The 17549-nt window shown below is 41.8% G+C and overlaps 1 protein-coding gene across 1 annotated transcript in view; it reads left to right on the top strand.

Moving 5' to 3' along the window:
- Positions 1-961: 961 nt before the first annotated feature.
- RALYL (RALY RNA binding protein like) overlaps positions 962-17549 on the top strand; it is a gene marked incomplete at its 5' end in the record, with an annotated part of 274838 nt that continues 258250 nt past the window's right edge. Inside the window, one exon of the mRNA XM_079795890.1 lies at positions 962-1217. Coding sequence (XP_079652016.1) covers positions 962-1217 — 256 coding nt within the window. The remainder of the gene's footprint in view (positions 1218-17549) is intronic.

The raw sequence follows: 17549 nt of genomic DNA, 5'->3' as shown, positions 1-17549 counted from the left end.
TGGATGAATGAATGAATGAATGAATGAATGAATGAATTTGCAAAGCTGGAAAGCAATGCTGCAGTGCTGGAGTACTTAGGAATAAAAGTTTCACTGAGCTTAATTAAGCACAAGTAAACACTATGCCAGGCTCACAAAACAGTTTTTGGAAAGACTAGCTGTATTTAGGCAACATAGGAGCCATTCGTTAAATGAATTAAAAATGAGGTTGAGAGGAGAAATTTCAACAGATTACCCAGTCCACTAATTTGCTGATCACTGATGAAAACTAGCTACGCAGGCAAATTGTTTTTTGAGGGTCCGGGGGTGGGAACTGACATGTGATATTGGTTCAATTAAAGAGGATATACAGAATTCATTCTGGTTCATTTCTTTATGTTTTCTTGATATTGAGTTTTCTATTGAATTTTTTTATTTTAAATGCCTTTTTCCCTTTCCTGCAGCATTTAATGGCATGGATCGCTAGTTTCCGATAGAAGAGTTCTGAGTCTGAAATAAACAATATGTCTACCTGTTATAAAAAATGTAGAGATAAAAATGCATGTTCTCAACAATGAATGGAGGTCACATTCCTATTTCCATCATAGCTGCGCTGGACTTTTTTGTTGTTGATAAAATAAGGTGTCTTCTTCCTCAAACTTGCTTCTAAAAAAATTGATGGACTTAAAAATACAAAGGCTTAGTCATTATACAGGGCTCAACTGTAGAAAAAGAAATCAGGAGCTCATTTCTAACTCTGTGCTAAGTGATAATAAGTATTTTTCTCCCGCCTTTCTGCAATGCGATGCAGTGTACCCTACTAAATTTTCTTCTCAAAAACAAGTCATACTTAGGGATTTGGGATTACCTGGTTCATTATTGGAAAACTGCTCAAAGCCAGTGATGTCCACTCCACCTATTTACCTTTTAATTGTTTTTTGTTTTCACTTTTGTTTCAGGATTAAAACACCGTGCCCCAACCATGACTGGCAAAACACAGACCAGCAACGTCACCAATAAGAACGACCCCAAGTCCATCAACTCCCGGGTGTTCATCGGCAACCTGAACACAGCCATTGTCAAGAAAGTGGACATCGAAGCCATTTTTTCCAAGTACGGGAAGATCGTTGGATGCTCGGTTCACAAAGGCTATGCATTTGTGCAGTACATGAGCGAGCGGCATGCGAGAGCGGCGGTGGCCGGGGAGAACGCCAGGATCATCGCGGGCCAGCCCCTCGGTAGGTGCCCGGCTGCATGCTCCGCTGTCTCCTCTCCGCACGGGTGTGGGCTGCGTGTGTGAGAGCCAGCTCGGGGTACCGTCTCGCTCCTATTTAACCCCTGACAGTGCTTCTCTATCTAACACTTACAGTGGCTTCTTTGTCCTCATATTGTTTTAGATGTATGTATCTTGTTTTCTTTACACACCTTTAAACCTGGGATCGAGTTGCTTTGTGAGACTTGTTACCACCAGCAATCCTAACAGAGGCGGCAAATGGGAACGAGGCTGTGAGTTTAAGTCAGTGGTCGGCAAACTCATTAGTCCACAGAGCCAAATATCAACAGTACAACAATTGAGATTTCTTTTGAGAGCCAAATTTTTTAAACTTAAACTTCTTCTAACACCACTTCTTCAAAATAGACTCGCCCAGGCCGTGGTATTTTGTGCAAGAGCCACACTCAGAGGGCCAAAGAGCCGCGTGTGGCTCGCGAGCCGCAGTGTGCCGACCACGGGTTTAAGGGATCTGATTTGAAGCGGTGTCTGTCTTCCAGGAGACACTGTTTTGCAAAAACAATAAAACATGTGCCGGCTGATGCAAGAAGGTCCCACCTGTAAAGAGTGATTCTAGGAGTTCATTGGCGCAAACTGAGGATGGTGCTGGGAGGCGACTGGGATGCTCTGGGGAGTGAAGCTGTGCGGGGTTTTATACATTTGGAATGAAGGGGGCACGTGAGGAAGATGCCACGAAGGTGGAGAAAGCCAGGTCCGGGGAGCTAAGGGGACTGTTTCCTTGAGGGAGGTGACGCCCGAGGTTCTGAAAGGAGGGGGCCCCTGGCGCTGCCCGGCGGGTGAGCTGGGCGCACAGGAGCGGGGACAGGACTTGTCGCAGACCTTTCAGCCAGAAGCTCTGGGCCCGGTGACCTGCCAGGAGAAGGTTATGAGCAGCTGACCCTGTGAGGCCACTTCCCGCCACTGGACGTGTCAGACTTATTACAGAGCCCGCTTCATCCAATGCTCACACTACTTGTTGTTAGGGGCTCACGTATTTTTCTCATTTTCTGTGTTTACTTTTTGGGAAGAAGGGATAGAAAAATAGCAAGAGGAGGTAAATTCTCAGGACTGAAAAGGACTAGAACCCACTCTTTCTTATCGAGTCAGGATTGGTGCCTGTTGAACCGTGTGCAGTGGTCAGAATTATGCCTAATGTCCAAGGGATATGTAGCTTTCTGAAAGAAAGGAGAAGAATACAATCTGAAGTAAAGTGAAAATATTTAGAAGATATTTTGTAATTAATATATAGATTAAAAGTAAAAATTGATCTATTTTTACATGAGGGAAAAAATGCATTGAATTCATCAGTGAGTCCCTAACTGCTGACCAGATGATATTAGTATATGGAACTGGTTACACATCTTCTCCCGGAGAGCTACAGCTATCTCAGCTTCAAATGCCCACACAAACCCTTGACTTCCTGAACCCCAACCTGGGTCACGCCCTTGCTCTCTATCACTGTTACGAGGCTTGCAAATGGCAGTTTATAAACTTAAGAAATCAGTTTTTAATAGCAGAGGAACCCAACACTAACAAGTAGCTTACCTATAAAAACACACCCTGCTCTGTGGGGAAGGGGGACGCCCCCTCTGCCCGCCCTGTGCCTGTGGCTGGACCAGTGATAACACTGACATCAGACCAGGTTAACAGAGGAAAAAGCAATTCACAAGCACACCGTAGGTCATGAACGACGGCAGAGATGAGCAAAGCAGCTTTGGATTTTAAACAAAAAGAATACATTTGTGGAGATTTTACAGGACGAAGAAGGCCAGGCGGCTGCTCTCTGGCAGGAATGTGAACAGGAGGGCTGGGGGCACCTCAGAGCAGGGGTGAGGAGGCGGGCGAGCCGCCCGGGCCTCTGTCCCTCAGCAGCACCAGCGCTCAGCCCTGCAGGGCACCCTCCCTGGGCACTGGCTTCCTGCAGTCAAGGGGCAGGGGTCGCGGTGCCCGGGGCCCTGGCCACTTACTAAGTAACTTTACTCCAGCCTCGCCCGTTCCTCTGCGGAGTGGGCGGCCTGCCCTGGCCCTGAAACCTCGAAGCTGCCCACAGGTCCGGTCATTTCCAAACTGAGGCTGGCTGAGGAAAGGGGCGCGGGATGGAGCGTCGCATTAATGTCACTGCGTGGACTCGGAGGAAGGAGCGTGCTGAGCAGAGAGCGGTTTTAAAGTGAGTCTGGGGGTCATCCTAGTCCTGCTCAGGACGGAGTGATGGCAGCGCCCTGGCAGGAGGGGGTGGGAGGGCATGTGCCATGTGCCAAAGGGCAAAGGTGAAGGAGACTGGCGCCCGCACCGTCCATCCAGCGCCCAGGAGGATGGCTTTCAAGTGCGTTTTGAGCCTCAGCCACCTTGTGCACCCAGAGCTGTCTTTCAACACACAGTCCACGCATGCCCCCTCCCGTACCCTTCCCGAGGCTCAGAGAAGGAATCCTATAACGTTAAAGCGATCATGTTTTCATGAAGATAGCAGTCTTGGAACTTCCTTCTAATATTTTTAAAAATTACTGTAAATTACCCTCAATTCTACTCTCCAAAGCACACGTGTCCTCTCTGGGGGCGGCTGGAGACGCCCCATTGCCTCCCATGCTCACCCTTTCCCGCTGCTCTCAGAAAGGAGGCCTTCAGAACTCAGGACACATCTCCGGTTTTCTGTGATTAAACAGAGCCCCTCACTAGGCTGTAAACAGATGCTAACTAGCAAACTTCCATGATCGAGTGAGTCGGGGGACTGACGCCTATCAGCCAAGGAGATGCATGTCCCCATGTGTGATGAGAGCCTGGGGCCTTCTTGGCGCCTCTGAAATTGGTTATTGGACTCGGTGGCTGAACCTAAATTAGCAGAAGCAGAGGAGGCAGATACGTCCTTGAGCCATTTCTTCACGTCACTGGAAGCTCCCCAGCAACCTTTAGAAGGCCTTATTAGCTCTAACTTGCTCTAACTCAGCCCTAGAACAGGCCGACGTGATGCTGTATAAAACACAGCGCCTCAAGTTACCTTTAATCCTGTGACAAAATGTCCAAAAGTCACTTGGGAACCAATTTCAGGAAACTGTACTAATAGGAACATTTATTATTTTAACCCTGGGTGTGGAAATGTGTTAGATGCTTGCCAAAACGTGCTAAGCACTGAAGGCGCATAGAAAAACAAAGCCCCACCAAAATCAAGGTAAAATAATCTATAATAATAAAAGCATAATATGCTAATTAGACCAGATGATCTTCCAGACGAAGCCGGGGCTGCGAGAGAAGCCCGGGTCCCGGGTGCCAGGGGAAGCCGGTGCCGGCAGCCGGGGGAAGGAAGGCCTACTCTTGCACAAATTTCATGCTTCAGGCCTCTAGTACAATATAATAAAAGAGATGGCTTCCCTTGGAAAACATCCCAATTGTGGAGTAGAACATGTATACACAAAATAACATGCAAATGGGATTTGCAAATACAAGATAAAGCATCTTACCTTATAATAGAGAAACATGCAAATTGACCGCACCTCCGCTATGCCCACAATTGGGCCGGCAGGAGGCTGGGGGCGGGACTCCGGGTGGCATATCCGCCGTTGAGAAGATCAAGATGGCGGTGCCCAGTGGCCGGGCCCAGGCTGCCGCTCCGGGGGGTGCCTGGGGCGATCGGCACCCCGGGGGGGGCGTGGCCGGGCCCATGCCGCTGCTCCAGGGGGTGCCTGGGGCGATCGGCACCCCGGGGGGGCGTGGCCGGGCACATGCCGCCACTCCCTGGGGTGCCTGGGGCGATCGGCATCCGGGGGGGGGGGGGCATGGCCGGGCACATGCAGCTGCTCCCGGGCGTGCCTGGGGCGATCGGCCACCTAGGGTGGCGTGTCCGGGCCCCTCCCGCCCCTCCCGGGGGTCCCGGAGGTGATCGGCCACCAGGGGGGGCGTGGCCCGGCCCCTCCCGCCCCTCCCGGGGGTTCCGGGGGAGGCTTTCCGGGCCTTGGGCACCAGCGGGGAGCCTGCACCGATCCCAGGAAACCACTGGGGGTCGGCTCCTGTGATCGGTAGCAGGGACGCTGGGTGCGGCGAGCCCAAGGCCAGGAAAGCCTGGGGTGGAGGCTTTCCCGGCCTTGGGCACCAGTGGGCAGCCTGCACGGATCGCAGGAAACCACTGGGGGTCGGCTCCTGCGATCCTTAGCAGGGATGTTGAGTGCCGTGGAGCCCAAGGCCACCGCCTGGGGCCAAGCCCCGACCCTGAAAAAGGCAGAAGGCGGTGGCCACAGCCAAGGCCTGGGTCCCTGGTGCCCGCAGAAAACTGGTGCAGGCAGCCAGGTGAATGAAGGTCTATTGCACGAATCTTCGTGCAAACGGGCTACTAGTGATATCATAATATGCACATATGAGCCCTGGCCTGTGTGGCTCAGTTGGTTGAGTGTCGTCCTGTAAACCAAAAGGTTATGGATTTGATTCTGGCTCAGGGCACATGGCTGGGTTGCAGGCTTGATCCCCAGGGTGGGTGGGGGATGGGGGGCGTACAGGAGGCAGCTGATCGCTGTTCTGCTTTCACATTGAAGTTTCTCTCTGCCTCTCACTTACCCTCTTTCTAAAAATAAATAAAATATATTTTTAAAATATGCACATATGATATAACATATACTACAAAGTGGAAAAGACAGTTGACATTTTTGTCAAAAGTTTGTGAAAGTTGGTGGCTAAGAGTGCAGGCTCTGGACTCAGGCTTCTTATGCTAGAATCCTAGCTTTGTACTTTTTGCTGCATAAAGGTCTCCATGCTGTTTTCTTATCTGCAAAATGGAGATAATCATAAAGTTGTGAAAATTAAATGCATCCATGTATGTAAAGTTCCTACAACGCTGCCCGGGCCTTATGAAGTGCTATAAAGATCAAAGGGAGTCGCACTCCACATCCCGTTAACGCTGCTGTGTGATGTTCTCTATACCTTCTGAACAAGAAGGCAGAAACCTGGAGTCCTGCCCCTGGTGGTCGGCTCCCGGAGGACTGGGCCGGCACAAGAATTCACCCTTCCTGGGCTTTGATGTCTTCGGACTTGAGGAGACTGCGGCTGCAGGTCCCCCAGACCCTCATACCCATCACGGTTCGAGCTTGTTCTGTCCTGGTGAAGAAATTTCTACTTACTCTTTGGTCATGAAGACATCCTTTTATGTTTTCTTCTAGGGGTATTTTTGTCTGTTTTACCATTTACTTTAGATTTTAATATCTCTGGAATTGAGATTTTTATATGGTGCATGTTATTGAATAAATGCACTTATTTCCATCTGAATATCAACCAGCTCTATTTTTGGAGGAAACGATGCGTTCCTCACTGGCTGGAAATGTCAGTTTGGACATAGAACAGGTGGCATATACTTATACTTATACATATACTTATTATATTGTTGGGGAGGAAATACTTTTCTCTACCCTTTCAGGTTCCTTGGAGGGGCTAATAACCAAATTAACTTAAGACTGATTAACAGAAAAGGTGTTAATTGTGTACATACTTGGACTCTATAAGAAGATGAGCGCGCACAGGTAGGCAGGCAGTGGCGGCTTACTTGCCATTCGGAACAAGGAGGAGAGGAAGGGCTGGGCCATCAAAGGGGCGGAAGGCAGCTCCCACAGAGGTGGGGAAACAGGTTCCCCACGCGGTGCGGACAATGAGACTCAAGAAGGCCCTGTTCTCCAAGCCCCACCAGTCACCCCGCTCCTTCTACCCCCTAATCCTGGCAGTTATCTCTGCTGACGGTGATCTTCCAGGACTAAGCCCTTTCTCTAAATTCTTTTAGGCAGTTAAGGGGAGGAAAAAAGCTCTTCTTGAATCTTTAGGCCTCAATTGTCTTCAGCTCAAAATAAACTACATTCTAGGGTGTGGCACATTTTGGGAAGACTCATTTTGAACACCTACTATATATATAAAATGTATATGTTTATATGTACCTATATATATGATAGCACATATGTTATATGTTATTATATATAATTTTATTTAATATAAATTTATCTACATAATTTCAGATATGCAATAGATATACTATAAATAGTACTGATAAAACAATAAATGCACTGTTTTTTACATTCGTTTTCTAATTGATCATCACTGGTATATTTATTAATATATTCACAGATTTTTCTAAATTCACTTATTAATTCTCACAGTTTACTCTCTGTTTTTGTTTGTTTGTTTGTTTGCTTTTTAATATATTTTATTGATTTTTTACAAAGAGTAAGGGAGAGGGAAGAGAGTTAGGAACATCAATGAGAGAGAAACATTGACCAACTGCCTCCTGCACACCTCCTACCTGGGATGTGCCCGCAACCAAGGTACATGCCCTTGACCGGAATCGAACCTGGGACCCTTCAGTCCGCAGGCCGACGCTCTATCCACCGAGCCAAACCAGTTGTGGCTGTGTTTTTTAATTTATCTTTATTGTTGAAAGTATTACAGATGTCCCCTTTTTCTCCCATTGACCCCCTGCACCCCACTCCCGCCGCCTTCCCAGGCCTTCCCCTCCCTAGGCCTTCACCCCACTATGTGTGTTTTTTGTTTTTGGTTGGTGGGTGGTTCTTTTGGTTTGTTTGTGTGTGTTTTTTGTTTGTTTGTTTGTTTTCTTTTGATATTTCATGTGTACAACCACATATCTTGGAAATAATGACAGTTTTATTTCTCATCTTTCAATGTGTATGCATTTCTTGCCTTGTCACTTGGCTAGTACCTCTGAAGTAATACTGAAGAGCTGTAGTGGTTGCAGATATGTTTTTCTTGTTACATGAGAAATCTGTCAATATTTTGCTATTATCATTTGCCACAGGATTTTATTTTTGTAATTTAATTTTACTGAATTTTATTCAATACTTCTCCTGTATATATAGAAATGAATATTTGATTTTTTTTTCCGTTTTTCTGTTCATGTAAAGAACTACAATTGATCTTTGAATGTTACATCAATTTCACACTCCTGGAATCAACACAACATAGTCATAAAGTTATCTTTTTTTTTTACCTCTATGTTCACAATAGAGATCTAGAGATTGGCCTGGCATTTTTATTTGTCCTTATGTCTTTATATCCTTACCAGTTTTGCTGTTGAGGACATGCTGGCCTCATAAAACAAACTAATTATTCCTTCTTTTCCTGTTCTCTGGAAGTTAATGTATGATTGATATTATTTCTTTCATAGATATTTGGAGAATTCATCAATGATGTCATTTGAGCCAGTGGAAATATCTTTAATAGAGATTCAGTTGTTTTAATAATCATAAGACTATTCATATTTTTTAAAAATTATCCTTGTGCTAGCTTTAGAAAGAGAAGTTTTCCAAGGAGTATGCTAATTTGATATATATTTTCAAGTGTATGGACTTAAAGCTGTTCATAGTATTCTCATATTTTATTATCATCAGGACCTTTAAGTGATATCTATTTGCTAATCATAATGTTGGTAATTTTTTAGTTAACTCTTTCTTCTTCAGTCAGTTTAATAATTTATTCAAATAACTGAACTAGGGCTTTGTGTATTTTCTCTATCACATATTTCTTTTTGTTTCATTAATCAGTAATTTCATCTTTATTATTTTTTTCTACTCTGTTTGATTTTGTTTGCTACTCTTTCTATAACTTCATGGATGAAGACTTAGATAATTAATTTTCAGTTTTTCGTGTTTTCTATAAAGGCATTTTATTCTTTGATTCTAAGCACAGCTTTTACTTCATCCCACAAGTGTGCTATGCACGTAGGATTTCAAGAAAATAGTAGAAGGGTAATATACATTAAATTAATAAATCATGGATATCTGTTGCAATCTCTAGAGTAACAGCACAAGAACAGTAAACATCCGTATAACTCACAAGCTAGTAGAATAGAAAATACTAAACAATAAAAGAAAAATGATCTCAAAAAGCAAGAAAAAATAACATGCAATCTATAGAAAAAATAGCAAACTTGTAGATATAAATTCAAGTATATCATAATTACATGTGAATAGATTATTACAAGTAAAAGACGAAGGCTATCAGACTATATTTTTAAAAGATCTTATGTTGCTCACAAGCATGCTTTAAATATTCAGACACAGAATCACTGAAATTAAAGTGGATGAAAAATGATACACTATGAAAACATTAATAGAAAGGAAGAGAGTTTGACTATATTAAGATTAGACACTGTTTTACCTTAAGACAAAAATAATTAATGGAGAGAGATACATCATACTAATAAAAGGATAAATTCATTAGAAAGATGCAATAATTTCAAATGTGTCTTTACCAAATATTATTCCTTCAAATATATAAAGCAAAATTAAAATAACAAAAGATAATATGAATCCATAATCAAAATCACTTCTCTTAATAACTGATGGAAATGAATATAAAAATCAATGATAACAGCAGATAAATTAAATTAGCAGTTATTGCTTGTTGAACACATAAGAAGTCAGCTAAGAAGAACAGCCAAATGCATGGGCTGCTTACCAACTGCATATGGACAATATGAAATTGACCATATACAGAGCTATAACAGAGGTCTCGGTATGTTTTAATTAAATTATTCTCTACTTACAGTGCAATTAAGCAAAAATAAATTAAAAAGTATAAATTCAGTAACAAACTTTGAAATAACCAATAGATCAAAGAAGAAATATCAATATGAATTAGAAAATACTTATCAACTAATGTATTCTGAATGTATGAGGTGTTAGAACTTGTGGGATGAAGTAAAAGCTGTGTTCAGTATCAAAAATTAAGTGCTTTTTTAGAAAACATGAAAAGCTGAAAATTAATTATTTAAGTCTTCATCCATGAAGTTATGGAAAAATTAGTGACCAAAACCAAACAGAGTAGAAAAAAATAATAAAGATAAGATTACAGAATAATTAAACAAAAACAAATATCAATAGAGAAAATATACCTTTTGTGTTATAATTGTAATGAATTTTAATTTTGCCTGTATTTTGCTTCATTTCTTAACCTTGTATTTTGGAGATTTTCAGGCATGTACAAAAGTAAAGAGAATAATATAATGAACTAGATACATACATGTCCCATCTTAGCAATTAGCAACCAACAAGCATATTGCTTTTTTCTATACCTCAGTCATTTCCTTGCTACTCCCTGAATTATTTTGAAGCAAGTCCTTGATAGTCTGCAAATATTTTATTCTAAATATAAAAACCATGAATTTTTAAAGAAAACATAACCACAATATCATGATCTCACCAAATATAATTGCTACAATTCCTTAATATCCATCTAGTAGCCCTAACCGGTTTGGCTCAGTGGATAGAGCGTTGGCCTGCGGACTCAAGGGTCCCAAGTTCGATTCCGGTCAAGGGCATGTACCTTGGTTGCGGGCACATCCCCAGTAGGGGGTGTGCAAGAGGCAGCTGATCGATGTTTCTCTCTCATAGATGTTTCTAACTCTCTATCCCTCTCTCTTCCTCTCTGTAAAAAAATCAATAAAATATATATTTTTTAAAAATATCCATCTAGTAGTAATTCCCTGTTTTCAACAATTCCCTCTCTTATATTTTAATTTAAAATTAATTTATTTTAATTGGAATTCAAATAAGGTAAAAAGGTTGAGATTTGTCGATATGTCCCTAAATTCTCTTAATTCATAGGCTCTCCTTATAGATTCCCCATCTCCCCTGGAATTATCTACTGAAAGAACTACATCATTTGACCTGTAAAGTTTCACAGGTCCTGCTATTGGTGATTACATGCTGTGCTTCTCTCTTCCTTATATTCTTGGAAGATGGCTGGTGATGTCTAGAGGCCTAATCACATTCAGGTGGACTTTTTAAAGGCCCCTTCATATGTGATCCATCAGAAGGTACATGGTTGGTTTTCTCTCCTAATAGCTACTGAAAGTGGTTATCTATTTCTATCATTTTTTATTTGTTTATTAGCTGTAATTATTCTAAAAAGAGATACTTCTTTCATCATGTATGTGGCTACCCTAAGTTATTACTGTGTAGAAAAAAGAGGATAACATGTATTCTTTCCTTTTATACTAATGTTCATAAAGTTGTTCCTTAGCCTTCACTAAATATTTAAAATGTGCTTTAAAAAACCTTTAGAATTTTTGAGTTTAAGAATTAACGATAGTATTATGTTTCTACCCCTTGCACTTATAATTTTGATTAATGATCAAATTATCCTGAATTTGCATTGTGACACCATATTAAAGCTGCTGCCTAGGTTGGTTTGATAGAACTCTAATAGTCTTTGATAGATGCCTTTTCTGATATGACAAAATGTTACAGAAACATAACTTCTGGTCTCATACTGGAAATTAGCCCATTCTCCAAAGAGCTCTGGACCACTTAGTGGGAAATATTATTTAGATCTAACATTCTGGGTGCTACTGAATTTGTTATTGCTTCTCAGTTGCTTCAGTAGTCAGAGCTAGAAGACACGCACACACACACACACACACACACACACACACACACACACACAAACAGGCACACACACAATCTATTAACAATCAGGACTACCGGAATTTAACCTCATCAATCTTACATCTACATTTCCCTTCAACATTGTCAGAAATCTCTCTTCTCAACTATACCTTATAGTTACTTATAGGATCATCCAATAATACACGTGTGAATCTCAGAAAATCCCTGGGAGGGGTTCTTCTCTGTGAGGTTATGTCACTAAGTAGACATACAGTTGTGCTTGATGATTAGGGATTGCATTTTTTTAGCTTTATTGAAGCATAATTGATATAAATATTGCATGCATTTAATATATACATCATCATGAATTTGGGGATATGGGTATATACATGATACCATTACCACAACAAGATGTCATTATCCATCACCTCCAAAAATGTACTCATGTTCCTTGTGGTTTTATTTATTTACTAGATGCCCGGTGCATGACATTCATGCACTGGGGGTGTGGAGGGTTCCCTCAGCCCGGCCTGTGCCCTCTCGCAGTCTGGGAACCCTCGGGGGATGTCCGACTGCCGGCCTGCAGTCAGACATCCCCCGAGGGGTCCTTAGTGGTGCTTCAGAGGCTTCTGGCTCTCACGGGGGAGCGCACTGACCACCAGGGGGCAACTCCTGCATTGAGCATCTGACCCCTGGTGGTCAGTGTGTGTCATAGTGACCGGTTGTTCCACCTTTTGGTTGATTTGCATATTAGCCTTTTATTATTTAGGATTGTTTTGTTTTATGGGTGTTATTCTTGTAGCAAGAACACTTAACAAGATCTATTTTCTCAACAAGTGCACAGCACAGTATTGCTAACTGTACGTACTGTGTTGTACAGCAGATCTCTAGGACGCATTCACTTTGTGTAAAAGACTTTATTCCCACTGAGCACCAATTCCCCTTTCCCCAGCCCTGGGCCCTGGCAACCCCTATTCCACTCTCTGCTTCTGTAGGTCTCACTATTTTAGATACTTCACATAAGTGGAATCATGCAATATTTGTCCCTTGCCTCAGGCTTATTTAACTTATCATAATACCTTCAAGATCCATCTCCATCAAACTAGAAACTTCTGTACAGCAGAGGAAACAGTCAACAGAGGTGAAAGGCAACCTACTGAAATGGCAGAAAATATTTGCAAACCATCTATCTATCTGAGGAGTTACTGTCTAAAACATATAAGAATTTCCTACAACTCAATAGCAAAATAAAAAAAAATCCAATTTAAAAATGGTCATGTAAATTGAATAGACCTTTCTCCAAAGAAGCCATGAAAATGGCCAGCAGGTGTACAGAAAAGTGCTCAACATCCCTCATCTTCAGACAAATACAGATAAAAACCACAATGAGTTATCAACTCATAACCATTAATGTGACAATTCTAAAAGAAAGAGAAAAGGAGAGAGAGATTGATTGTTGGTGAGGATGTGGAGAAATTGGAACCCTTGTAGACTGATTGTGAGAATGAAAAATGATGCAGCCACTATAACCTCAAAAAATTAAAAATAGATCTACTATACAGTCCAGGGATCCCACTCCTGGATATTTATTAAAAAGAATTAAAGTCAGAATTCCAAGATATTTGCATGCCCATGTTCATTGCAGCATTATTTGCTGAATGACTGCTGAAACGACTGGATATCAGTGATAGATGAATGGATAAAGAAGATGTGATGTATATAAAGTGGAATATCAGGCAGCCTTAAAAAAGAAGGAAAGCCTTCCATTTGCTTTTCTTAAACTTATTTTGTTTTACAACTATGTACAATATGTACAGATGCTAAATCAAATTAAAAACAAGATACATTCAAAGTAGTTTAGTTTTTATCTCTATCCCCTCCAACCAATGCTCTCTGCCCCCATATATAATTTTGTTAAAAATAGCTAGTTACTTCTTATGTATCTAGATTTAGCTATTCATCTTTCTTTTTTTTTAATTTAATAAATCTTTATTGTTCAGATTATTACAATTGTTCCTCTTTTTTCCCCCCATAGCTCCCCTCCACCCGGTTCCCACCCCACCCTCTGCCCTTACTTACCCCCCTCCCACTGTCCTCATCCATAGGTGTACAATTTTTGTCCAGTCTCTTCCTGCACCCCCACACCCCTTTCCCCCTGAGAATTGTCAGCCCACTCCCTTTCTCTGCCCCTGTTTCTATTATATTCACCAGTTTATTCTGTTCATCAGATTTTTTATTCACTTGATTTTTAGATTCACTTGTTAATAGATATGTATTTGTTGTTCATAATTTTTATCTTTACCTTTTTCTTCTTCTTCCTCTTCTTAAAGAATACCCTTTAGCATTTCATATAATACTGGTTTGGCGGTGATGAACTCCTTTAGCTTTTTCTTATCTGTGAAGCTCTTTATCTGACCTTCAATTCTGAATGATAGCTTTGATGGGTAGAGTAATCTTGGTTGTAGTTTCTTGCTATTCATCACTTTGAATATTTCTTGCCACTCCCATCTGGCCTGCATAGTTTCTGTTGAGAAATCAGCTGACAATCGTATGGGTGCTCCCTTGTAGGTAATTAACCGTTTTTCTCTTGCTGCTTTTATTATTCTTTCTTTGTCTTTTGCTCTTGGCATTTTAATTATGATGTATCTTGGTGTGGTCCTCTTTGGATTCCTTTTGTTTGGGGTTCTGTGTGCTTCCTGGGCTTGTAAGTCTATTTCTTTCACCAGGTGGGGGAAGTTTTCAGTCATTATTTCTTCAAATAGGTTTTCAGTATCTTGCTCTCTCTCTTCTTCTGGCACCCCCATAATTCTGATGTTGGTACGCTTAAAGTTGTCCCAGAGGCTTCTTACACTATCTTTGACTTTTTGGATTCGTTTTTAATTTTGCTTTTCCAGTTGAGTGTTTTTTTGCTTCTTTGTATTTCAAATCTTTTACTTGATTCTTGCATTCCTCTAGTCTGCTGTTAGGTCTCTGTATAATATTTTTTATTTCAGTCAGTGTATGTTTAATTTCTAGTTGGTCCTTTTTCATATCCTCTAGGGTCTCGCTAAATTTATTGGCCTTTTCTAGGAAATTCTTGAAAAACCTTATAACCGTGGTTTTGAACTCTATATCCAGTCATTTGCTTTTCTCCATTTCTTTCGTTTGTGATCTGTTTCTTTGTCTCCGCACTTTGGCTGCTTCCCTGAGTTGGTAGAGTACCTTTGTGTGCTAGGTGTCCTATATGGCCCAGTGGCTCAGCCTCCCCAGTTACCTGAGGTGGACACTCTTGGTGTACCCCTTTGTGGACTGTGTGTACAGCCTTGTTGTAGTTAAGTCTTGATTGTTGTTGGTATCCCTGGGCGGATTTGACCTCCAGGCCAATTGGCTGTTAGGATCAGCTGTGTCTATGCCGGGAGAACTTCTGTGCTGGAGACACCCTTATGAGACAAGACTTGCAAAATTGCAAAAGCCTCTGTGCTCAGCTTGGATGGGGCGGAGTCTCAGGGTGGAACAGACAGCCTTGGCTTCCCATCAGCCCTGCCCTATGAGGGCCCTGGGTCTCAGTGTCCCTTGGTAATCACCGTAAGCACCTCTGAGAGAAAGCCGCCCTCGAGTTTCGCCCGCTGCCAGACAGTCCAGTTTCTCCCCGAATGAGTCTGCGTTCCCAGAAACTCACCCGGAACTGTAGTTCAACACAGTTGGGAGCTTCTGTCTCCCACCCTCTTTAGAAAGCCAGCTGCGCACTCAGCTGCTTGTGCACTCAGCCACCTGTCCTCTCTGTGCACGCCTGCCTCCGGACCTCTGCCTCTGCTGCTCCTCTGAGTCTCAGTGTGCTTTCTCTTTTCCTGACAGTCCAGTTTCGCCCCGAATGAAACTGGGTTCCCAGAAACTCTCCCGGAACTGGAGTTCAGCACAGTCGGAGCTTCTGTCTCCCTCCCGCTTTAGAAAGCCAGCTGTGCACTCAGCCGCCTGTGCATTCAGCCGCCCATCCTCTCCACGTGCTTGCGCACCTCCGTACCTCAGCCTTTTGCAGCTCCGCTGAGTCTCAATGTGCTTTCCTCTTTCCTTCTAGTTGTAGAATTTCCACTCAGCCAGCTTTCCTGTGGTTCTGAGTGGTGTCCATTTTGTCTTTTAGTTGTAGTTTTGATATTGTTGTACAAGGCGGCAGTTTAGGTGTTTACCTATGCCACCATCTTGGTTTTCTAGCTATTCATCTTTCATCTACAATCATATCTGTCTAACTATATACCCTCAATTGTAGATAAATGATGACATACTAAAATTACTTGTATCCATATTTTATTTGTACTTAATAGTCTATTCTGGTAACAATTCCAAATGTCTCAGATAGTCATGTTATTTTTTACAGCTGCATAGTACTCTATCATGTAGATGTTCCATGTACTGTAGTTTATTCACTCAGACCTCTTGCATGGGCATTTGAGTTTCCCCAGTCTTTTCCTATTACAAGTAATGCTTCAGTACATAGCCTTGTGATACATCCTTTCATATTTTACATGGGGTACTTTGAGCTAGTTTCCTAGAAATAAAAATATGGCAGTTTTCCCTAGAATGACTGGTGGTTTGTTTGTTTGTTAATCCTCACCAGAGGATATTTTTTCCACTGATTTTTTAGAGAGAATGGAAAGGAGGGAGGGAAGTAGGGAGGGAAGAGAGAGAGAGAGAGAGAGAGAGAGAGAGAGAGAGAGAGAGAGAAATTGATGTGAGAAAGGCATAGCTGGTTGCCTTCTACACTCACCCATATCTGGGTCAAGGATCAAACCTGAAACTCAGGTCCATGCCCTTGCCCAGGAATCAAACCCTCGACCCTTCAGTATGTAGTCAACCCTCTAACCACTAAGAAATACATGCCAGGGCAAATGCCTAGTCTTTATTAACATAGGAATTTTATTAAAATTAAATTTATTTTATTTATTGTAATTTCCTACATTTTTGTTTTCCTTTTGAAATTTAGGTTTCTACCAGGTAAAATCTTGAGAAGAATACAGATGTTACATGAAATCAGCATTTTAAAACAATTATTACAGAAACATCACGATTTTTTAAAAATATAACTTTTCATTATTTCAATTAATAAGGTTATTTTAAAAATGATTTATTGATAAGCACAGTGGTTTCTGGTTGAAAGATGGAAATACTATGACAGTTTCTACCTCAGTATCATTTAGGTCCAGACCAGGGTATGGTCTTGGGATGAATAGATTACTTAACATGTATGTGCCTGATGAACATAGTATAAATTAAGAAAGAAGTTGGTAAATTCGGGAAGTGTTTTCCTCTCTAAAAGGTGACTTTTGAGTTCAAATGTTAAATAGCTAATGACTTGGTAGAGCTGATAGGTAAGTGCATTCTAGTTAAGAGGAATAGCTTGAGCAAGAAAGAGCTATAAGGAAAGAAAATCCGTAAGTGGATGTTACAGAGAAGTACTTAAAGATAGTAAGTGAAAAGATTGCAGAACAAGGAAGGATGATTATAGAGAGAAGCATTTATTTGCAAAGATATATGCACCCCTATGTTTACTGCAGCATTATTCACAGTAGCCAAGACATGGAAACAACCGAAGTGCCCTACAATAGGTAATTGGATAAAGACGTGGTACATATATACTATGGAATACTACTCAGCCATAAGAAAAAGATGAAATGCTGCCATCTGTGACAGCATGGATGGACATGGAGAAAAGTAAGCTAAGCAAAGTAAGTCAGACAGAAAAAGTTAAGAACCATATGCTCTCACTCACATGTGGGATATAAAACTGAAAGCAACAAATGAACCAAGAAGAAAAACAAACAAACAGAAATTCACAGACATAGATTACCGTAGAGATGTCCTCACCAGAGGGAAGGGGGTCGGGGGAGGTAATCAAGGGTAAAGTGGGTCAAATATATGGCAACAGATTTGACTTTGGGTGGTGGGCATTCAAGGCGATGTAC

Source organism: Cnephaeus nilssonii, assembly GCF_951640355.1.
Source record: "Cnephaeus nilssonii genome assembly, chromosome: 18".
NCBI lineage: Eukaryota > Metazoa > Chordata > Mammalia > Chiroptera > Vespertilionidae > Cnephaeus > Cnephaeus nilssonii.
Note: the sequence above shows the minus strand (reverse complement) of the source record. Positions and strands in the feature narration are given on the sequence as shown.